This window comes from Pinus tabuliformis, chromosome X (genome assembly GCF_031772625.1).
Source record: "Pinus tabuliformis cultivar Carrire ecotype Pingquan chromosome X, CPIR1, whole genome shotgun sequence".
Taxonomy (NCBI): Eukaryota; Viridiplantae; Streptophyta; class Pinopsida; order Pinales; family Pinaceae; genus Pinus; species Pinus tabuliformis.
This window is the reverse complement of record NC_142308.1, coordinates 1,088,732,194-1,088,757,284: the sequence shown is the minus strand read 5'-3', so window position 1 is coordinate 1,088,757,284 and position 25,091 is coordinate 1,088,732,194. Positions and strand designations below refer to the sequence as shown.

The window sequence follows — 25,091 nt, the reverse complement described above, 5'->3', positions numbered from 1 at the left end:
GTTGAGAAATATCATTGGCAATATGGTTGACACTCCTATTATTATATGTTGTAGCAAAACTATATGGGCATGCAATTATAAAAGAAAATATATTTAATATTATTTAAAGCAAATAACAAAGGGCTATGTTGGCAAACACAACTCGGCTCTTCAAATGGAGTCACCCATTCGATCCATGTATATGCCTATAAATACCCTATAATTCTATGCAAAATGTGATAAATACATAAGTAGATCCATGCTTAGGCATAAAATATTTGTGGTTTCTAGGTATGACAACCTCTAGAATACATTAACACCGTTACATGGTGGTAAAGTGAAAAGCCGAGGGTTTCCTTGAGTCATGTGTCATAATACATTCACTCCAAGAGCCCCAAATACCCACCTTGGCCATAAATGGCCTCTAAGGGATGGTTACTACAAACCATAAGGGTAGGAGTATCTTGAAAGTTGAAATTGGGACTAAGAGGACAGGCCATGCCAAATCATATGGATATAGAGAAACCACCTAGATGATTTTTTTTTACATAGATTGTCGCAAAACTCCTTAAAGAGCATCAAACTTTCTCTATAGATCTTTAGGTGTGGAGGCATAAGCCACCCCATACTTTGTGTTTGAAAGAAAAATGAGATTCCAAATTGACTGCATCTCTACAACCAGCAGAAAATTGGGTCCCTCAATCCCCACCTTTTGTTGAGGCATGGGACAATGTCAGAAGTGTGTTTTACTCAATCATACAGGCCCTTTGCCACACATATACAAGAAAGCTCACCATTCCTCCCTCACCAATCCCTCCAGAATGGACTTGACCCATGAAGTTGTATTTTAAAGAGAGTTGTTTCAACAGAATACGATAGATGCACTTTGTCTAAACAATTTTCCTTTCCATTGTGGGTAATCTTGTTCCACAAATTCGCTTAAAAGAAGAGACCTTTTCTGGCCAATCTTTTGGGTGGAAGCACATTTCACATTGACACTTGCAGCGATTATTGTTTTGTGTTCAGTTTTTATATTAGTAAGATTTTTTTTTCTTGTAGATATTTAATGTTTTTCTTTTTTCCTGCATATCTAGAATTCAAGGTGAGCAGTTTCAAGGTTAACAGAAAATGGTGGTTGTATTTAAATATTAGCTATATGAATTTTTTAACATAAAACCCATTTTTGCCATGAAAAGGTTATACCAGCAGAAAACATGGTTGCTGCCTTCCAGGGTAGTGGGACATCCATATTTGCTATCACAAAGACTGCTCGTGATGCTCAAGTGTTTTTCGAGGTAGAGTGAAACATTTTTACTCACTTCACACCACAAAAGAAACTGGGCTAATCCATTGTTCCAGGAGAAAACTAGGATTGGTAATTTTCAATATTTTGAAAATTCCTTGTGATTTATACATATCTCTTGGAAGCTTGTGTGGTATATATAAAAAAGTCTTGTGCCCTAGAGGCTCCTTGACATATATTCTGTTCCTATTTTTGCAGGCCCTGGAAAAAGGAATGGATGGTGTTGTATTGCATACAAATGACATGAAAGTTATTCTTGAACTAAAGGTCTACAATTTTGTCTTCCATTTTTGTGATCTGTTATTTGAGTTGAATGATCCCGTTCCATACATTTGGATGTCTAATAATGAGGATTGCTTTTGAAATATGTAGCTTTTAAGGGCTTTACTGGGATTTTGATTCATATAAACAAGGCAGTTGATGTTTTTCATAGATTATTTCAGATATGATTTTTTCCTGCCCACAAAGCTCAGAATATTTTCTTTTGTTTCTGTTTTAGCTGTGCGTTGTCATTATTATCTCAAAATAGTGAATCTGGAGTCTTCCTTGGATTAGATAGATAATCATCAGGCCTACTCATGCTCTTTCACAAAAAGACACCTTGATCTTTCTTGAGTAATTTCAGGCCTATCTTGATAGAAGGGTTGATTCAGAGAATGCTATAAACCTGAGTACAGCAACTGTGACGCGATTGGAAGTGAAGGGCATGGGTGACCGAGTTTGTGTGGATCTATGCAGTCTGTTATGCCCTGGTGAGGGACTTCTGGTATGTTTTCTCTGTTTACTCTGTTTGTTCCCTTTTCTTTCTCATCATATTGGCCGATGATTTGAGCATATCTTTAATGAAGAACAGAACCAGTTGATTTTTTGGTTTACTGGTAGCAGGTTGGTTCCTTTGCTAGAGGCCTTTTTCTTGTCCATTCAGAGTGTTTGGAATCCAGTTACATTGCTAGCAGGCCTTTTCGTGTGAATGCTGTGAGTTTTCTCATGTCATAACTTTCTGCAAAAAAAGTTAAATTCAGTGAAATGGTAATATTAACCTTCTGCAAAAAAGTAAAATTTTGTGCTGTATTATGAAATAATATCACTTTATTATACTGTATGATTCCATCGAATCTAAAGTGCCCAACATTTTCATCTCTCTTCAATCCACTACGTGACTTCTCTTGCTTCTGTTGCCTTGTTTTATCAACAATGGTTGATCATTATTACAGTGATTTGATTTCTCATTTCCTTATTTAGTTCTGATTATAGGATTGCCAAGATCACCAGAAATAATTTTTATATTGTCAAATGGTATGCCTTCTTTACTTGTAAGTTGTGGGATTTGCCTTGTTTGTAGGGTCCTGTACATGCATATGTTGCAATTCCTGGTGGAAAAACCTCTTATCTTTCTGAGCTACAAACTGGCAACGAGGTCATTGTGGTTGACATCCATGGTAGACAGCGGACAGCAATTGTGGGTCGTGTCAAGATAGAGTCCAGACCTCTTATCCTAGTTGAGGCAAAGGTGTGTTTTTTGTCTGGTGTATTTTGACTCCACTAGGATTTTGCAACTTGTTTTTATTTTTGAGTAAAGTGCTGCCTTCAAACTTTTATTGACAAACAATATTTATGTGCATTTCATACAAAAAGTGATGGGCTACAAAGGAGATTACCACGAGCACAGAAACAAAACCCTAAGCTAACGCAAACAACTCTTTAAGGGTAACAACAGCCTCTAATACTTGGAAGATCACACTTCCCCTTCCTTTCCTTTCTTTCCTGATTATTTCTATCCAATGCCCTTCTTGACCAGAACCTGAAAAACTTTCAACAACCATTAGTTGCCAATTGTTCTTGTCTGGAACGACATCACTACCACTCGTCTTGATCCAAGGAATTGGACTCATGTCTTCTCTTTCTAGCCCCAAAGGAGGGCTTTTTCACTAGAAGTCTAGAAGCACTATCAAGGGAGAGGGAACCTGAACCATGCTGGTCAAATCTCAGTCAAAATAGCCCAATAATTACAGTCAAGCCTGGTCAACAGAGAGAGGTGGTCTGCAGTCAGACCTGCGGTCAACTGCAGCCAAAGTGCCAGATTTCCTTGATCTTTGTGCCAATAAATGCGGCCTTCCAAAACAGGTCCAAAACAAGTAAAGCCAAGTCAAAGAGAGTCAAAACAAGGCTAGTCAACGCTGGTCATAGTCTCCCAAACAAAAGTAGAATTTGGTCAACGAAAAAGAGAGCCTTCCTCCTTTGCAATTGTGAAGAGAACCCTGCAATATTTCTGATGTACGAACCGATAGAAGAAGAGAGAGATGCTTGTGATGTGATGTCCAAATGAAGGTGACTTGTCTTGAATTTATAGGCATTGGAGGAGGGCTAATTTGTCTTCTAGGCTGACCTTGACTTTTGTGCCATTGTGGGTTTTCACTTTAAAAATACATTTTTCCTTGACCAAAGTAAATTCTTCCAAGGGAAATTTTGGGCTTCTCTGGATGAGGAAGATTGTCCAATGGAAGGGAATTTATCCCTGAGCTGCGGAATTGACACTCCCTTTCAGCTAGGGAGAAATTTCCCAATGCAGTATAATAATATGCCCCATCAAGTCAAATGTCGTCTCTGCTCATCTTTGCTGAACACTCTTGAATCTAAAAGAAGAAGAATTTGACATCATAGCAGAGCTCAAGCTACTACCCTCTATCTAATGACAATAGGTGAGATTCATATACCAGGCGAGGATCTCATCCATCCTGTTGTCTAATCAACAGGCAAGATACAACTTGCCATAGAAGGTAATGATCACATCCATCCTATCGTCCAGTGACAATGGGAGAGATCCATCTACCAAGCAAGGATCACATCCATCCTGTTGTCTAATCAACAGGCGAGATACAACTTGCCATAGAAGGTAGTGATCACATCCATCCCAATGTTTGCTGATCTTCCCACGTTGACCCTCAAGAGTCAAGTGGTAGAACACCTGCATCCTAATCACTTGAGTGAGATACCACTTGCTATGCAAGGATCACAACATCTCATGTCATCTCAATCCATCGGCCAGAGGAGGAAGAACAATCCCAAAAAGCCCAACTTGTGGGTAGGATGCATATTGGGGTATAGTTTGTCAATCATGATAGGGGAGATATCCAACTTGTCATAAATGATAAAGATCACACACACCCTATGGTGACAATAGGCGAGATACTACTTACCACAAAGGGTAAGGATCACAACCATCCTATTATCTAGAGATCCCTCAACCCTAGGAGCTTTTAGGCTCAATTCCTCTCCCTGTGAGCTCAAACAGGGGGGAAGAGCATAGCTCAGTGTCCTTGATCAGTCGGGACCCTTACCCAGGAGGGTCACATCTATCAGTCCAAGCTGCTCTCTGAAGACCAAGAACTTCCCTTTCAGGAGAAAGCCTTGTTGAGTATGTCTACTATCTGCTCGTCTAATGAAATGTGATGGAATTTAACGACTCCTCTCAATACCATGTTTTGAATATAGTGGTACCTGATCTCAATATGTTTGGGCTTGTCATGAAATACAAGATTCTCTGCCAATCAGATCCCATTCTTGTTGTCGCAATATATCACTGTTGTATCTAGGACCTGCTCAAATAGCTCTCCAAAGAACTTTCTCAACCAAACTACCTCACAGCTAGCCATGCTAGCAACAATGTACTCTGCCTCAGCCGTGTTCAAAGCTACGAACTTCTGTTTCCTGCTCATCTAAGATATCATAGCGGACCCCAAGCTAAAGAAACATCCTAATGTGCTATTCCTGTCAATAATGTTTCCAGCCCAATCAACATCAATGTACCCAAGAAGTTGTGCATCATCGGTAGTATATCTGAGACCAAGGTTAATCGTCCCATGCAGATATCTCAGTACGTGTTTGGCAACAACCCAGTGTGCATGGAGGGGCTCAATCATGAATTGACTCAAGGTTTTGACTTCAAAACATGTTTGGTCGAGTGTTCACTAGGAACATTAATGCCCCAATCAACTGTCGATACTTAGAAGGATTTGCGAGGTAAGTTCCAACAACATATTTGCATAACTTCTTGAAGGTCATCTCCATTGGGGTGGCCAAAGATTTGCATTCTGTCATTCCAAATCTTTCCAACAACTTCACGACATTTTTTTCCTAAGAAAGGAAAATGTCTCCAGGTTTCTGCCAAACTTCTGATCCCAGGAAGTAATGTATCATACCAAGATCCTTCGTCTTGAATTTAGAGGCTAGCTCCCTCTTACATTTGAGCATCAGGGGATCCCTATCTGTCAAGTATAGATCATCAACATATAAAACCAAAATCAAACGCATACCTTGGACCACCTTGAAGTAGAGGTAGGGTCAGCACTGCATCTCATGAATTCAAGCTTCACTAGGTAATTGTCATTGCGAGCATACCAGGCTCCGGGGGCTTGCTTCAATCCATATAATGCCTTCTTCAACTTGCAAATTTGAGTCTTCATGTCCTTCACTTCAAATCCTTGAGGCTACTCAATTTATACTTCTTCTTGTAGTATGCCATGCATAAATGCCATCTTTACATCCATCTGGTGAAGAGTCCAGAGTTGACTAGCAGCAAGGGCAACAATCGATCTAATGGTAGTGTAGCGGGCAATGGGAGCAAATATATCATCATAGTCTTCTCCCTCTTTCTAGGAAAAATCTCGAGCCACAGACCTTGCTTTATACTTCTTAATGCCTCCATCAACTCCATGCTTGATTTTCTATAGCCATTTCGAAGTCCCGATAGACTTCCCTTTAGGTCTTGAAACAACATCCCATAAATCATTCTTCGTAATTGATTCATGCTCTTTGGCCATGGTATCCTCCCAAATTTGTTCTTTCATAGCTTCTTCAAAGGTGGGAGGCTCTGCCTGAATAATAGTGCTCATGGCTATAACATATCCTTGATATCGACATGCCTTCTTGCTTTCTCTAAAGGTCCCTTTTGCAGGAACATGTCTCTCAGCATCCTGTAATGTATCGCGAAGCCATAATGGTCTCTTCTTGGCAAGGGGATCACATGGATGGGGATCCATTGGGTCCATACATGGGATCATCAACATTGTGTTGAAAAATGTGTACCTAGGTTTGGTCTTCATAAGTATGAAATGTATTCTTGTAAATTATAAAATGAAAATAAATTATTATTATTGGAGCATGGGTTTCATGCTCAAGTTCTTTTATTTTATAGGTCAAGCACCCATTGAGTGCTTCTAGGGTTTGTCCTAGGTCTAAGAGTCATTCTCATATATTGAAGACCCTATGGGTACATTGTATCTTGTAAAGAAAAAATTGTTTTTGTCTTTAAAGTGTCAAAATGCCCCCCAAGATCAAGTCGGCCTACATGAAGAGCCACGTCTACCCTTGAAGAGACCTATCATCCTCCTCCATTGTCATCAATCACTCAACTCTCATTCTATGCGAAGAAGAGGTCAAGAAGAGGTCGAAGAAGAAGGATGAAGAAGAGGTCGAAGGAAGTCGAAGTGCTTTGGTTAGTTTTCTCTCTCATGTACAAGTCGAAGCTAGGGTTTTTTCTTCGCAAGGGTCATCTCTTGTTCGATCTTGGGAGAAGGAGAAGAAAGAAGTTAAGCGAAGGTCACTTAGGGTATATCTCTAACACTAAGTCTCAAGGAAAGGCAAGCGAAGGGAAGAAGAGGCCATACGAAGAAGATCAAAGTCTTCAAGAGGGGCAACAACAATTGCCGGGAGAGAGAATTTCGGATTTGCAATAGGTTGGAGTTCTTGTAGTAGGAGGCCAAGTTGATCTTGATCTTAGAGGATATTTGTGTAAGTCACTAGGTCATGGTATTCATCAATTGAAGGACCTATAAGAAAAGAAATTTAAGGCTTTTCCCCTCAAGAGGATGGGTTTTGGCCTTGGCTTGCAACTTATATACTGTGTCATTGTTCTTATTGTTTTGGTAGCTATTTGATATATTTCACATTATAATAATAAGGATCAAAGCTAATAAGGTAAAAGGTGACACAAACAGTTATCAAGTCAAAGAGAATTAACACATTCTTTGCCTTATTGGTTCCTCAACATGATATCAGAGCTAAGGTTATCTAAGGGCATCATGACGATCTCCTCTACAGTGAAGAAGTTCATCAAGAAAGGTATCAAGGAAGCATGGAGTCTCTTAGTTTCTTCAATAAAGGTATCAATCAAAGAAAAGGATGAAGATCTCTTCTCGGCTCTCTCTGGCACATTCCAAGATGAAGACATTTGGGTAATTGATAGTGGTGCATCAAGGCACATGACTAGCCATTCCAAACGATTGAAGACCTTATCAAAAGGAAAATCCACTTATTTAGTGGAACTTGGAGATAACAAGAGCTATCCCGTAAAAGGTATTGGATCAACCTCTATAAAGTTGGAGGATGGAAGCAACATTCACCTCAACAACATTCTATTTGTTCCAAGTTTGCACAAGAACTTACTTTCCTTTTTGAGTTTAGAAGATAAGGGTGATAATGTAGCCTTCGTTGATGGAAAGGTTGTTATATGGAGTAAAAACTCAAGTATAGATCAATCTAAAGTCATTGTCATTCGAGAAGGAAGACTCTATAGATTGATATCTCCTATGGCCCAAGCCCTAGTTCACATTGAAATTAGCCCGTGTGAACTTTGGGATAGAAGATTTGGTAATCTACATTTCAAAATCCGTCCAACTCTAAGTTCTATAGTAGATGAAGTTCCTGATCTGAAGGAAGATCATGGAGTATGTAAAGGATGTGCATTGGGTAAGAATACCAAGAGACCATTTGGAAGCAGTGCTTCACGGTCAAAAGAAATCTTGGATCTCATTCACTCCGATGTATGTGGCCCTATGACTCCTAAATCACTTGGAGGTCATCTATATTATGTCACATTTATAGATGATCATTCAAGAAAAACCTGAGTTTACTTAATGAAAACTGAGGACGAAGTGTTTACAAAAGTTCAAGAATTTAAAGTTGAAGTAGAGAACCTTACAGAAAGAATAATCAAGATACTAAGAACAGATAATGGAGGAGAATATACATCCAAAGAGATTATAGCATTCTGTAAGGAGTCTAGGATTAAGAGGGAGCTGATAGTCCCATATAATCCCGAGCAAAATGGAGTTGCAGAACGAAAGAATAGATCCATTGAAGAAAGTGTAAAAGCAATGTTACACGATCAGGATCTACCTAAGTTTCTGTGGGGAGAAGCCACGAAGAAAAACTGTCTACATTCAGAATCGAAGTCCCCACAAATCTCTAGACAACAAAACTCCAGAAGAAGTGTTCACTGGAAAGAAGCCATCTGTAGATCATCTCCGGATCTTTGGGTGTCTTGTATATATCCATATACCAAAGGACAAAAGAAAGAAGTTGGATCCTTCAAGTATGAAGGGAACATTTGTTGGGTACAACAACTCATCAAAAGCTTATAGGATCTACATGAAAGATGGACATCACATAGAAGTCAGTCGTGATGTCATATTTGATGAAAGCATAGCATTCAAGAAATCAAAGGAACTTTCCATAGACTTTGATGATGAAGAACTTCCGGTATTTGAGGAGGAAGTTGACAAGGGGGAAGAAGAATCACACCATGAAGAAGAAGGTCCTAGTGAGCCTGTTCAACCTGTGGTCATCCCTGAAACAAGAAAAATACCTAATTGGTTGAAATCTACTCTACTTGATGCAAAAGGTCATGAGGCAACGAAATGATCATTTAGAGAAAGCAAGAAACCCAAGAGATATTCTGGGTATGCTGCATATATGACATGGGTATGCTGCATATATGACAAAACTAATAGAAGCAAAACCATCCACTTTTGAAGAGGTTGTAAATAATTAGGAATGGAAAGATACCATGAATGAAAAGTATCAATCTATAATGAAGAATGGAATCTAGGAGATCGTACCTAGGCCTGAAGACAAATCTGTGGTTACTTCGAAGTGGATCTATAAGATCAAACATACGATAGATGGAAGTATAGATACGTATAAAGCAAGATTTGTGGCTAGGTGCTTCACTCGACCTGAAGGCGTCGACTATGAAGAGACAATTGGTCCAACAACAAGATATACAACGATTTGATCATAGTCTCTTTGACAGTATTGATGGGATGGAACATCCACCAAATGGATGTCAAGATTGCATTTCTGAATGGTACAACAGATGAAGAAATCTATATAGAGAAACCCTTGGGATTCAAAGTTAAGGATAGGAAGGCATATGTTTGCAGATTGAAGAAAGCATTATATGGCCTCAAGCAAGCACCAAGGGCATGGTATGCTAGAATGGATGCATACCTGCAAAGAATAGGCTTCACAAAAAGTTCTGCTGATTTGAACTTGTATATTAAGGTTGTAGATGGAGAACTTGTAATCATTCTTCTGTATGTAGATGATCTTCTCTTAACAGGTCAAGAAGGTTGAATTGAAGAATGTAAGAAACAACAAGTAGTAGAATTTGACATGAAGGATCTTGGGTTGATACATTACTATTTGGGACTAGAAGTCCGACAAGGACTTGATGAAGTTTATTTGGGTCAAGAAAAGTACGTGATCAAGATGCTGAAGAAGTTTGACATGATGGATTGCAAACCTATGACCACTCCAATGTGTTGAAGTTTCTAAGTTTACTTAGTTAGAAACCCTCCATGCACTTATTTGATTTATTCCTATGTACTTGTTATTTACTTAACAAGTTATTTACAATGTAAATACTGAAAATAAACACTAGTGCATGTTCAACATATTACAGATCAACAACTAAAAGAAACAGAAACAAACACACCATATGACACCATTATTTTTGGACCAATGTCCCTGGAAAAACCTAATGTGGGAAAACCGGTGCAACTATCTGAGGGTTTTCTTATTAAGCAATATCAGAGTACAATCTGGGTGCCGAAACTGGCCTACCCAATAGAGAATTTCCTTGGCAGTAATACCTCTCAGTTTCTGACAAATCTCCTGGCTGAAACCCCGGATAATCCTTTCGGCAGCTACTCAGCACAAATCTGCCCTAGAAACCCCAGTGTCAGCCTCTCTCTGGATTGTGTCAGCCCCTCTTTGCCTCACGCTGGCCCTGCGTCACCCCGGATGGGTCTGCGTCAGCCCTGGGAGGCCCTGCGTCAGCCCTCTGGCCCTCTGCGTCAGCAACGCTGGCCTCTCTGAGGCTTTGCGCAACTCCCGGCTACCTCTGCGTGGCCCTGCATGATCTCTGGCTGGCTCTGTGTCACTCTCCTTGGATACTGCGCTGCTCTCCCGACACTATCTCTACCTCTCTGTCTCTCTGTACCAGTGTTGCGGGGGAGCGCCCCCCCCCCCTTCGAACCCGCTCCCGAAGCGCGCTCCGGGCGGGAGCGGCTCGGGAGCGGGTCGGGAGCGCGCTCCCGAAAATCGCTCCCGGACGGGAGCGATTTTGGGAGCGCGCTCCCTTAAAAAAATTTACGCTCCCTGCTCTGATAGGGAGCGTTTCACGGAGCGATCGCTCCCGAGCTCCCGGAGCGTTTTTTAATGCCCGGGAGCGATAGGGGAGCGATCGCTCCCTAATCGCTCCCGGGCATTAAAAAACGCTCCGGGAGCGATTTTTAACCGGCCGGGAGCGGTTCGGCGGAAAACAATTCCGCCGGACCCGAAAAATTAAAAAAATTTAGCTAATTTTTTTTGTTTTATAAGCCCAATGGGCCAAAAACTTGTCATTACAACTTTGTTGAGCAAGTGATTGAGAGCTTGAGCAAGAGATTGAGAGCTGGAGCAAGAGCTGAGGAGCAAGGAGCCAGAGCTGAGGAGCGAGGAGCAAGTGCCAAGGAGCGAGGAGCAAGCTTGCAGAGGTATGTAACTTAATCATTTAGTTAGTTTAGCTGGTTAGGTAGTTAATTTGGTTAGTTTCATTTACCTGTTTGAGTTTAAAGATCATTAATTTAAATTAAATTAATAAATTAAATGAATTAATCCCAATAAACTAAATTAATTTGCAGATTCAAGACTCAAACCCTACAAACATCAAACACGATGGACCTGAGCATTTTTATTGGCATTTTCCTCTTCCTGGTCCCCTTTCTGGTTATTATGGTGGTGGAGAGTAGGAAACGGAGGGGGCCTGACCCTGAAGAGGTGGATGAAGAAGCCGGAGGAAGTCAAATAGGTGAAAACCCCAGTGAGGAGGATGTGGAGGGTGAACATGAGGGTGAAAAAACTAAACAAGACCAAACTCCATTGTGGAAATATGTTCAGAGGCCTGAAACAGGGAGAGGGGGTGGAACCACTAAATTTCATTGCCCCCATTGCAACACTGATTTCACAGGCTCATACACCCGTTTGAGAAGACACCTTTGCGGGAAAAGGGCATGGGATGGAGAGAAACAAATAGGAATCAGAACTTGCAACGGGGTGTCAACAGTTGATAGAGCCAAATACATAAAGGAAGAGGAGGACGCCCAATACAAAGCAAAAAGATCAAGGGGTTTCTTTGAACCAAGCTCACAAAGAACTCCTTCAGCATCCTCCCAAGGCAGTGGATATGGACATGGAGGCTCAGGGTCATCATCTTTACGCCGTAGAAGCATATCAGATTTCCTTGATGAGGGGTGTAGGAATGATGTGGATTCAAAAATTTACAGGTTCCTCTATGCAAATGGGATACCATTCAATGTTCTACGCTCACCTTATTGGCACGAAATGGTTTCTGCCATAAATGATGCCCCTAAAGGATACAAGAGCCCTGGGTATGACAAGGCAAGAACAGTTGGCCTTGATCATGAAAAAGCAAAAATATCACATTCTTTGAATAAAATGACAAGTTCTTGGACTGACAATGGGGTGTCCATTGTATCTGATGGATGGACAAATGTAAAAGGCAAGCCATTGATAAGTGTTCTTGCTGTGTCCCGAAGTGGTCCCATTTTTCTAGCTGCACATGATTACTCAGACAAGTTCAAGACCGCTATCAACATTGCAGAAGCATTGCTTGAAACAATTGAGCGTATTGGCCCATACAATGTCATCCAAGTCATCACTGATAATGCTCCTAATTGTAAGGCAGCGGGAGCAATTATTGAGGATAGATACCCGAACATATTTTGGTCTGGATGTTTGGTTCACACATTGAACCTTCTGTTGCATGATATTGTCAAAAACAAAAATGAACAATACCAATGGATTGGGGATTTGTACAAGAGAGGAAAAAAAATGATAAAATTTATTACAAATCATAGCAATACCCATGGCCTTTTCCGCAGTCACTCGAGATTGGAGTTGCTGAAGATTGCGAGGACTAGATTTGGTAGCTATTACCTCACCTTCAGGCGCCTTTTGAAGGTAAGAGAGGGTTTAGCTAGCATGGTATCAAGTCCAAATTGGCAGGTGTTAAAGGAAAGGGCTACAAATGTAGCTGACATTGCAGGTTTTGATACGGTGGAGGAGGCCGCTCTTGATGGGCAGTTTTGGACAGCTGTGAGACAGGTATTGGATTTCACCAAGCCAATTTATAACATGATTCGGTTTGCAGATACAGACAAACCGGTGATTGGCGAGGTGTATGAGCAAATGGATACCATGTTGGGGGAAATAAAAGACATTGTTAATAACAGAGATCCCGACTTGTACAATCTGATTCACGATTGTGTGTGTGAACGGTGGAAAAAGCTTAACCTTCCACTACATTGCTTGGCGTATATCCTTACGCCAAAATACTACTCAGATTCTTGGTTGGGCAAACCTGCAGCAGGGGGTGGTGTTAGGACCAAACCCCATTTAGATCGAGAGGTAACTAAAGGATATCTGGATGCATTAGAAAAGTTGGTGCCTGACAGGGAGGAATGTGCAGCTGTGCGCCTTGAAATAGGCAGATACTTCACTGGCAGTGGTTTGTATGGTAACTTCCATGCAATGGACGACAAAGATAAATTTGATTCTCTCACATGGTGGGAAACATATGGCGGCGACGGACTTTTGCGAAAATTGGCATTGAAAGTTCTTGCACAGGTTGTAAATTCTTCTTCTGCAGAGAGGTGTTGGAGCACCTACAGTTATATACATAATGTGAAAAGAAACAGGCTCAACGAAAACCGAGCAGAAAGCTTGGTTTATGTGCACTACAATTTGAGGTTGTTGAGCCATTACTGTGATCGGGCCAATGAAGATCCCACATATAAAATTTGGGACAGTCACCCTGAGGACGACAATTTAGAGGATGGCATTGTACATATGGAAGAACTAGAAGATGAGCTTGTACGGGATGAAGCTGAAGCAGCTGCAGCAGCCATGCCACCTCCACCTCCACCATCCAGTAGCAGTTCTCGGGGCCCGAGTCTTGTTCCATTGCTGTCGCCACCTCCATCGACACCCTCGCGTGGAGGCTCGAGTTCTGGTCGTCGGTCTGGGAGGGAGACTCCTAGAAGACCGCCAAGACCTACTTATACTCCTGGAGACTCTCGTGGCAAGGGCCACTTGTAGATTTACACTTTACTTGTCTTTTTTAGTTTCTATTAGACTTGTCACTTTAGTTTTCATAACTGTTCAGTGTTGAGTTTTGAGTCCTTGACTCTTGACTCTTGACTCTTTCATATCATTATGACATTATGATATTTTTTGTAAACATTATATCACTGTGACAATGAAAATTTGAAGTTTGAAGTTGGGCCTTGGCAATTATAACTCATTGGTAATGATTGTGAATTATGAATATGATGCTTTGTGAAAGACTAAAGTTGTTTCATTTCATCTCATTATTCATGTTTCATTTTATAAATTTTTAACATTTCATATCATGTTAACAGTTAGAAGTTAGGACTTAGAAATATCTTCGATATTACTTCTTGTAATGGTTAAACTTGGCTTACAAGTACAACTTGTTACTTTGGTGATCAATGATGATAAATGTTATTGAATTGAATGTTATTTTAATTTATTATTTTACTAAGGTTGATGACGATTATAATTTCTAGATGATTGATGTGATATGGTTCAATGATCAATTTATGTTTTTTTATGTTTTTTATGTCTATTTCATCATTCTACATGTTTTTGTTGACATATATGTATCAAAAATTAAAAAATATAAAAAATATATATATTTTTAAAAAATCGCTCCGGGATTCGCTCCCAAACCGGGAGCTTCTGAAAATGGTCGCTCCCGCTCCCGCTTCCGCTCCCGCTCCCCGCTCCCGCTCCCGCTCCCAAGTAACACTGCTCTGTACTCAAATGCCCCTCTGCTACATCTCCCGGTCACTAATTCTATCTCTCTTAGCAAACCTTGCTCTAGAGAATAGAATGACTGATCACTCTGGTGTATTCTCCAACTGACCCTCAAGCCTCCTTTTATACTTTTTCTGTTGACATCTCAATGATCGAGATTAAGTCCCTAATCAATGGCTAAGATTAGATCTGGCTAGATCCATGTCTTTTGGACCACTCTAACACAGATTCATATTAATACACATTAATATTTTATTTTTGCTAAGTTTAGATTTAGGGATTCCATTAAAAATATTAATTATTTTAATATCTCCTGATCTGTTTAGAATTTGCCCAAACCCTTTCTGGGTATTGGAGATCTCTTGTGCCCCAACCTCTCCACCAAATTTCGTGGCTAGAGCATATTCGATGCTACCCCAAATCAACACTCCCTCTTAGCGAGGACTGTGCTCTAGCAATACTCCTTACTGAGTATAACTCTGATCATCCGACATCGGTACCTGTGCTGATGCTAGGCCTCCCTACCCAACATCCTCCGCACTGCTGCATCTTGTACTGCTGCCCATGGTTCTTCCACTACCACTGTTGCGTCAGTACGACAACTCCCTCTGCATCCGTGCTACTGCTGGTCCTTCCTCCCAGCACTGCACCTCCTCTTATCATGTTGCATCGTGTTGCTCACTGCTACACTGCAACTTAGTTACTGAGAAGTAAGTAACTGATCTCCCAACTGACCTCCATGTTGGGCTAGAGACACCCATTGTTGCTAAAGCTCCCTTTGCCGCTGACAAGTGCTCCCTCTCTGACCTCTACGTTGCTGCAACAACTCCCTGCATCTCGCACCGTTGCACACCTCTCTGTAGCAGCGCAGTGGGTGTTGTAGCAGTGCGAGATGCACAAAGGTGTTTGCAACAGTGTGAGATGCACAGTGGAGGTTGCAGCAGTGCGAGAGGCACAAAGATGGTTGCAGCAGTGCAGAGGCAACAAAGAAATAACCAAATAGCAGCAGAGGTAACTTCAACATCAGGAGGCTTCCAGACTCACAAGGATGTTAGTGTTTGGGTAGATCAGTTACTTACTTCTCAGTAACTGAGTTGTAGTGCAACAGTTAACAGTGGTAGTGCTATGGGCAACATGATGCAGCATGTTGAGAGGGAGCTGCAATACAAATGTAGTAGTGGCAGTGGCAGAGCCATGGGCAGCAGTACATGAGGCAACAATGCAGTGGATGTTGGGTAGTAGGCCAAGCATCAACACAAGTACCGGTGTTGGAGGATCAGTGTGATGTTCAGTGGTGGAGGATTACTAGAGCACATTCCTCGCTAAGAGGGAGTTGATTTGGGGTAGCATCAGATGTGCTCTAGCCATGAGGCTAAAGCACATGAGATCTCCAAGACCCATAAATGGTTTGGGGAAATTCCACCTGGTTAGAGAGATATTAAAATAAATAATATTTTTAATGGGGTTCCTAAGTCTAAACTTAGGAAAATTAAAATATTAGTGGGTATTAATATAAAATTGGGTGAAAATGTTCTAAATGACATGGATGAAGCCAAATCTCATCGTAGTCATTGATTAGAGACTTAATTTTAGCCATTGAAGACTCAACAGGAAAAGTATAAGAGGAGGTTTGAGGGTCAATTGGAGATACACCAAGATTGATCAGTGAATTCAATTTTCTGGAGCGGGGCTTGCTGAGAAAATTCGAACAAGTGATCTGTTGCAGTGAGGGGCAGTGAGTACATAGCAAAGAGGCAGAGATAGTGCTGGAGGGTCAGTGCAGTGACTGAAGAGGCTGACGCAGAGTCAACCGGAGCCATGCAGAGGCAGCTAGTGACTGCGCAGACGTTGAGGGGCCTGCGTGGGTGACGCAGAAGGCTAGAGAGATGACACAGAGAGGTAAAAGGCTGATGTAGAGGGTTCTAGAGCTACGTTGAGGCTAGCAGGGCTGATGCAGAGCCTTGGAGAAGCGCTGGAAGGATTTTCGTGGGGAAGACTTGCTGAATATCTGTCTATGAGAAGAGGTATTACTACCGTGTAAAAATTTCTGTTGGGTGAGCCAGTTTGACACCCTAGTTGTACTCAATATATCTGCACCAATGTTGCATTAATCGTTATCAGGATAATATCGGTGCGAGGAAAAAATCGGAAAAAATCGTAATTATCGGGAAATAATCGTTTGGTACAAAAACATTCATTTTTTTTCAATTTTTTTAATATCTAAACCATCTACAACATAAAATAAATACATTGACACATAAATATGATAAAATAACTAATATATAAGATGTTTAATATCATTTCTAGTGCTAAAATCACACATAACATTGAATCATGTCCTGAATAGTAATTCCTGACTCCTGAGTCCCAACTCAGCCTCAAAATATCAACAAAAAATATGATAATGTATCTCATCATGTCATAATGTCATATACAATAAAATGAAGAAAATAACTAAAGTCTAATCCTATTGATTTCCTCTGCCCCTCTTGCGAGAAAATGCCACAACTTTCCCTTTCCCTCTAGATGTAGATGCTGGTGCCCGTGCTGGTGGAGATGGCAGTGGAGTCTGATGTGCTCTAGAAGCTGAAGAACTAGAAGTAGGAGCTATAGGAGGTAGACCACGTCCTCTATTGGTGGTAGTGGTAGCCCGGGCAGGTGGTGTCACCTCCTCCTCTTGTTCCTCCTCCTCCTCCTCCCCCTCCACTACATCCTGCACTAACCAATCATCAGCATACTCCATGAGAGGCCTCTCGGCCTCAACTCTCCATGCAGCAGTGGTGTCAATCCCATCCAATGAGATGGCCTCCACATCAGGTGTCCTCTCAAGTTGCCTCACCCACAATCGAAGATTGTAGTAGACATAGACCATGTCATTAAGGCGCTGGGACTCCAACCTGTACAAAGATCATGAAATAATAATTAATAATTATAAAAAATATATTGTTTAATGAATTCAAAAATTTATTTGGAAATTTGCAATATTTTAAATGTTTAAGTGTTAACCTGTTGCGCTTCTTGTTGTGTATTTTTTCAAATACACCCCAATTGCGCTCACATCCTGAGGAGCTACATGTTTGGCTGAGGATGCGAATGGCAAGCTTTTGCAGAAGGGGTACCCTGCCACCTACATTTTCCACCATGCATCTAATAAAATTACAAATAAAATTTTAAATAAACATAAGAAAAAAATGGAATTTGAAGAGACAATGAAATTTGAAACAAAGTTACAAACTAAAAAATACCTTGTGTTTTAATCGTCCTATCAGTGATAGCCATGTCAAAGCCAAATGTGCCACCTGCCATCCTATATGTCTCAATTTGTTTAGAGATCTCTATACGTTGTTCTGGAGATCGCACCATTTTCTGGACACAGGATAAGAATCCATCCATGATCTCATCATCAAAATCAAACCCACATGCATAAGAAAATGCAGGGTTCAGGAAAAGCCCAACAGCATGAATGGGACGATGGAGTGTGTTGTTCCATCGCTCATCAATCACTCCCCATAGGAGGAGTTGTCTCTGAAACCCATCATCTCCCTTACCATCATAGTACGCTCGAATGGCTTCTTTGGCCCTATCCATGGCCTAATACAAATAGCTCATTGCGGGCTTCTCACCATCAACCAACCTAAGAGCCTTTACCAAAGGTTCACTAACGGCGCACACCTCCTGTACTCCCGCCCAGAAGTCTTCCTGGTATGAAACTAGTTTGCATACGACCTTTCCCTCTGGTTTGCAGCTCATTGGCAAAGCATGCCACTCCTCTAAAAGAAACATTCTCTTCACATCCCACATAAAATTCAAGAGGGATTGAAGAGATATGAAACTGGTGGCAAACCGTGTAATGGTGGGGCGCACCAACTCTTTGTTGTTGGTGAATCTTCTCATCAAGCTAAGCACATATGTATGGTTATATATAAATTTTGTAATGCTTTTGGATGAATCAACAATATCTTTGGCAAAGGGAATTTTCCCTATGTCCTCCAACATCAAATCAATACAGTGTGCAGCACAAAGTGTCCAAAATAAAGTAGGATGCTTGTCCATAAGCATCCCGCCAGCAGCAACATAATTTGTAGCATTGCCCGTTATGACTTGGACAACACTTTCTGCACCCACCTCCAAAATAAACACATCTAGCAAATCACATAAAGTTCTTGCATCTTTGATTTGTGCAGATGCATCAACAGATTTGATAAACATAGTCCCCTTGGGACAACTAGCCAGGAAGTTTATAAGGGTTCTCCCCTTTTGGTCAGTCCAACCATCTGACATAACAGTGCATCCTGTTTGTGCCCATGATGCCCTAAAATCCTCCAATCTTTGGGTGCAGTCACGCTTTTCATTTTGAAGAATCTGACCTCTGAAATCATGATAAGAAGGGATTTTGTACCCTGAGCCAACACTTGCAATAGCATCAACAACAGGTTGGAAAAATGGATTATTCCTTACAATGCTGAAAGGAATATCACTCCAGAGGAGAAATTTTGCCAGCAACTTGTCAGCTTGTTCTTTCTTAGTTCTTTTTAGCATTGAACTGATAGATGGCTGTGAACCAGGGGTGGTTCAAGGAACAAAAAATGATGTGGCAGCCACTGGATTGGTTGATGTTGCAGTAGAACCAGTGCCACTTCCTTTAGCTGACCTTTTTAGTTGCCTTTTGATTTCTTCTTTGGCCTCTCTAGTCTGGTCTAAATTTTCCAATGCTTTCATAGCTCTTTGGATGAGTTCAGGATTTGTATTTGTACAAGGCTCCACATCTTTTCCAGCGATTTTTGCAAGGTGATACTTCAACCTGTACACCGCCCTAGACATAGGGTGGCCACACAACTTGCAACTCAAGTTTAGTCTATCATTCGGAGCATTAGGTTCACCATATTCCTAGAAAGGATCCAATTTCCTTGGCATGTTTGTTTTTGAACTTTGAAATTGCAAACTTGAATGGTGTTTCGGTGCAGTTTTGAACCTATGGGAAAATAAGGATTACAATTTAGTATTTACAAAATTACAAGTTACAAATTTACAATTTAGTATTTTAATTTTTAATTTTTACATTGTACAATGAAAACCTAAGTTACCCAACCAAAAACAACCATTCCAAAGTTCAAACACAAGTTACTCAACCATTCCAAACCCAAGTTACCCAACCAAATGGAAAAAACAATGAAAAAAACATAAACAATGTTTAAAAACAATGAAAAAAAATAAAATTGGTTCCCATAGTCATACCAAGTTACCGAACCAAAAACAATGAAGAAATACAAAAACAATCTTTAAAAACAATGAAAACAAAAAAAAATTGGTGCCAATACCAAGTTACCCAACCAAAAACAATGAAAAAAATACAAAAACAATGTTTTTAAACAATGAAAACAAAAAAAGGTTGATACACATACCGTTTCTATGGAGAAATTGGTGGTCTCCTCTTGATTTTCTCCTCTAAGCACTTCGAATTAGCTTCAAACCCTCTCCAGCTTAGTCTCCCAGCTCTCCTCTGCCCTCTGCGCGCGACTGTCCAAATGAATTCATAAAAAAACAAAAAAAACTATATAAAACCTCGCTGCCGCGAAGCCCCACGATTTTTTCGGTTTTTATTGCGATAATTTCAAATTATTGCGATATTTTCATAAAAATTGCGCAAAAAAAATTACTCGGGATAAATTCGTATAAAAATCGCGATATTTTCGGCTTATCGAAAAAATCGCGATAAAACGATAAAATTGCGATTTTATCGCGATTTTCACAACACTGATCTGCACAATAATAAAACCCTCAGAACTGCTGCACCAGTTTTCCCGCATTGGGTTTTTTCGGGGATGGCTGTCCAAAAATAATGGTGTCCCTTGTGTGTTTGTCTAGTATTTCAGTTGCTAATATTTATATGAGTTAAGGCTGCATTTATGTTTATTTTCAGTATTTATATGTATAAATAACTTGTTAATGGAATAAACAAGTAGGTGAAATAAACCAGATAATCCAGTAGGAATTTCTGATGTGTCAGACTTAGAAATTTCAACACCAGCAAGACTGTAGAGAAGCAAAACATACTACACATGGAGCTTTATAACTTAGCTCGTTGCAGTATTTAGAATGATCAACCCGCTAAGAAGCAAACCAAGATAACCAACATGACAATCATAGCGACATGACAGCCATAACGCTTATTGGAGCTTTATAACACAGATCATGGCAGTATTTACATCCATATACATATATACATATGCCAAGATACCACACCAAAACATATACCAAAAACATTCGCTTAACCAGCGAATAGAGAGGGATACATAGCCTGCATTTGATCAACCATCTCCCATGTAGCTTCATTGGGCCCATAGTGCTTCCATTGCACTTTAACTTGCTCGATTGTTTGGTTCCGAAGCATGAACATCTTTCTTTAAAACATGCATTGAGGTTTCGACTGGAATTCTCCTTTTGGCTCCACCTACAATACAAACCAATCAATCACATGATCAACATCTTTAACATACTTCTTAAGCAATGACACATGGAAAACATCATGGACTTTCACTGTCGGAGGCAGTGCAAGTCGGTAGGCTACTAGTCCAATCCTCTCAAGAATCTTGAAAGGCCCACAAAACTGAGGTGCCAGCTTGGCACATGATCCAATCCTCAAGGAGATTTTTTTGGGCTTGATGCGCAAGTACACCTGTTCCCAAACTTGAAACTCCTCAAACATCTTGTTCTGATCTGCATAACTTTTCTGTCTATCTTGTGCTGGCTTTAGATTCTTCTTGATTACCTGCATTTCCCGTTCCATCTCTGCCAACATGTTCAATCCTATCAACACCCTATTCACTGGATCACTCCAATTGATGGGAGTATTATAACTCCGCCCATAGAGTGCGTCGAACGGGCTCATCCTCAGTGACTCCTCATACCCATTGTTGTAAGCAAACTCAACCATTGGAAGGTACCCCTCCCATCTCCTCTGCTGATGCATTACATACACCCTTAACATGTCCTCCAAGATCCTGTTGACCCTCTCTGTTTGTTCATTCGTCTGCAGATGATAAGTTGTACTGAAGGCCAAATCTGTACCCAAACCTGCAAATAACTCCTCTAGAATCTAGAATTGAACTTACAATCCCTGTCTGACACAATTTTCCTTAGAACACCATGCAACCTCACTACATCTCGGATGAAGAGCTGTGCTACATCATTAGCTGAATAAGTAGACTTCACTAGAATGAAGTGCACTACCTTTGTCAACCTGTCAACCACAACCATGATGGAATCATGCTGTCTAGATGTGTTCGGCAAACCTGTAATGAAATCCATGGAGATGACCTCCCATTTCCACGGAATCGGCTGTAGTAATCCACTTGGATGCTTACACTCTGCTTTTACCTATTGACAATCCAAGCATCTAGCCACAAACTCTGCCACTTCCTTCTTCAAATTCAGCCAATAATAGAACTTCTTCATCGTTGTCAATGTCTTTTGATATCCTGGGTGACCTGAATATGGCTTAGCATGAAATTCCCTCAAGATAAGCTTCTTGAGCTCACTGTTGTCTGGTACATATATCCTGTCCCTAAATCTGACCAAACCATCTGCTGTGAGACGATAGTCCACATCCTGATCACATGTACTCTGCTGTAACCTGTTCATAAGCTCCATGTACCTGTCAACTTGTTGTCCTGCCTGCAAGATCCGATCTTGTAGATCTGTCCCGTAGAAGCTCATTGCTTCTATGTGATTTACCTGTACTCTCCTGCTAAAAGCATCTGCCACCCTGTTCTCTTTACCTCTAATTTACCTGATCTCAAAGTCAAACCCACTGATCGTGGTCAACCATCTAGCTTGCCTGACATTCAGATTGGTTGGTCAAACAAATATCTCAATCCACTATGGTCGCTCATTAGTACAAACCTCCTGCCAAGAAGGCAGCGTCTCCACATTTTCAATGCATGGACGATCACTGCCAATTCAAGATCATGTGTTAGATAATTTTGCTCGTGCTCATTCATTTTCCTTGATTCATAACACACTACTTGTCCTTCCTACATTAGGACTCCACCAAGTCCTCTCTTGCAAGCATCTGTACATACCACAAACTCTTTTTCCAGATCTGCAATCTTTAAAATTGGAGCATTTGTCAACAATTGCTTCAACTGCTCAAAACTGCTTGCACATTCCTCTGTCCATTCAAATTTCTTACCTTTCCTCTGTAATGATGTAATCAAATAGGCAAACTGAGAGAAATTCCTGATGAACCTTCTATAATAACTTGCTAACCCCATGAATGATCTTACGTCATCCACATTTCTAGGAGCTTCCCATTCCATGATAACTCTTATCTTTTCCGAATCCACTTGTTAAAATTGGCAACCAGGGGAAAACTTCATGTGGGTCATCTTATTCATGGCTGATAATATTTTTATTAGATTCCTCTCGTAGAGAGGTGTAGGATTGATATAAAGATCATCCGATTCCGATAAGTATTCATGGAGATATGAATTTATTTTGATTATGGAATTATTATCAAGCCGACCTACAACTCATGTAGGCTCAGAAGCCCAATAGTCGCATCTATTTACCCACCAACGTTGTGTATAAATATAAGAGGACTTTTCCTCATTTGGACTCACTCATCTCATCACATCTATCTCTCTCTCTACTACGCAGAAATGAGTCTCTTCTCTACTGCGCTGAAATGGGTCTCTCTCTCACACATGTGAAGCCGGAAACTGTGGAATTTGAAGCTGCAACTGCAGAAGTAAAGATTGACTTGTGTGGCCTAGAAGATCTCCTCTTTGGAACTGCGCTATAGGTTCATCTGAACCTCCTCTGAAAGCCGCAACTTTTGGTGGTGGAATGAAGTCAATCCGATGAACGGTTTGCAAGATATCGACTGCCCTAGTTTGAAGCCGGAAACTGCTGAAACTGAAGCTGCAATTGCAGAAGTAAAGATTGACCTGCGTGGCCTAGAAGATCTCCTCTTTGGAATTGCGCTGTAGGTTCATCTGAACCTCCTCTGAAAGCCGCAACTTTTGGTGGTGGAATGAAGTCAATCCGACGAACGGTTTGCAAGATATCGTCTGCCCTAGTTTGATAATGAAGCCGCTAATGCTGATGTTATTGATCTAGGGTTTGCTACTACTGATATGAATCAGATTTATTGTACTATTTCTCTCTGCTGAATTATTGAAGATAAAAGAAGATTTGATCAAAGGGTTTCCCCACACATTGTGGGGTTTGTCCCTGGCTAGCCGCCACATCTTGTGTCTCTTGTCTTGGCTTGTTTTCTATCAATCGTTTAATGTTCTATCTGCACTTCACTTTATGTACGTGTGATTGCTAATCTTTGGAATATAATAAGGAAAAGAAGTAAACTGTTATAAGCATAGAACATACCATAACTTAACATGGTATCAGAGCTGAGGTGAAGACAAAGCCCGAGCAAGAGCAAGAGCAATCACCGAAAAGAAGATTGGCAAGGCTATCCTAAAAGAACTAAGGTTTTGCAAATGGGGTAGCAAGCTAAGTGGGCTTGATTGTGGGGAAAACTCCACAGTTAAGCGCGCTTGAGCCAGAGGAGATCTGGGATGGGTGACCTCCCGGGAAGTCCTGGTTACCGGGTGCAAGCCCAGGAAGTGATGATTGACGCTATGTGATTTATTTCACCGGTTTCAATCCCACTTCTTCACCCTTGTGAGCATCACCCGATGCAATGAGTGCTAAGTGAACTATTCAAATCATGAGAAATTAGTCACTTATGACCACCTCTCATGGAAATGGTCATATGTGAATGACTTACTTAACGCAGTTGAATCCCAAAAATGATATCTAATATAATGCACTGCGTAAACCCCCTATACTTAAACTATGGGGTCCTCAACACTCTTTCCTACCGAAGACAAGCTCCGTGAGAAAGCTGACCATCATGGATGGAAGATTTCTATCGATCTAACCCTAGAAGATCAAGGAGTGGTGGACCATGTAAGAGGCAATATTGTTGAGCCTCCATCAAATGCATTCGCTGCTGCATGGAACAAATGGAAAACTGAAGAAGTCAAAGTAGAAGATCATCCGGGACTCTATCGACAAGCACTTGGTGGCCTACATCTCTGAACTGGACACCTCCAAGGAAATCTACGATAGACTGGTGAGTTTATTTAAAGTTAATGATGCAAATCAAGTTTTGTTTCTTAGAAATAAACTGAGGGAAATCAAGAAGGGTAAAGATGAAAGTATGCAAGCATACTTCTTAAGAATCACCGAGATCAAGAACGATCTCCTATCTATTGGGGAAACTATTACTGATAGAGAAATGGCACTCACAACTCTTGGAGGATTGCCATTTGAATGGTATGTGTTCAGGACTACTCTTTTGAACTATAATGTAATTCCTGGTTTCGAGGAATTAATGGCTAGATGCATTCAAGAAGAAACAAGGGAAGAAGTGCAAGAAATGCCCATGCCTTAAGGTCCTCCTGCTGCTTTTTCTTCTCATGCAAAGAAAAGAAATAATTCCGGGACTAAATCAAACGGAAAGGCTGGACCTAAGGCTAGAAGAAAATGACGATGTTACATTTGCGATAAAGCTATGTATGAGATCATGAGCATCATGATGATGAGATCATGGACATAAAGG

General features: G+C 40.8%; 1 protein-coding gene across 6 annotated transcripts in view; it reads left to right on the top strand.

Moving 5' to 3' along the window:
• Positions 1–25,091, top strand: part of LOC149143607 (uncharacterized) — a 326,985-nt gene that overhangs the window by 182,718 nt on the left and 119,176 nt on the right. For 4 of the 6 annotated variants that reach the window (XM_089447200.1, XM_089447196.1, XM_089447198.1 and 1 more), the window contains exons 4-8: positions 1,176–1,274; positions 1,481–1,549; positions 1,908–2,048; positions 2,165–2,257; positions 2,625–2,792. In XM_089447200.1, the coding sequence (XP_089303326.1) occupies positions 1,176–1,274; positions 1,481–1,549; positions 1,908–2,048; positions 2,165–2,257; positions 2,625–2,792 (570 nt within the window). The remainder of the gene's footprint in view (positions 1–1,175; positions 1,275–1,480; positions 1,550–1,907; positions 2,049–2,164; positions 2,258–2,624; positions 2,793–25,091) is intronic. The other 2 variants (XM_089447197.1, XM_089447201.1) reach the window with 1 other exon arrangement.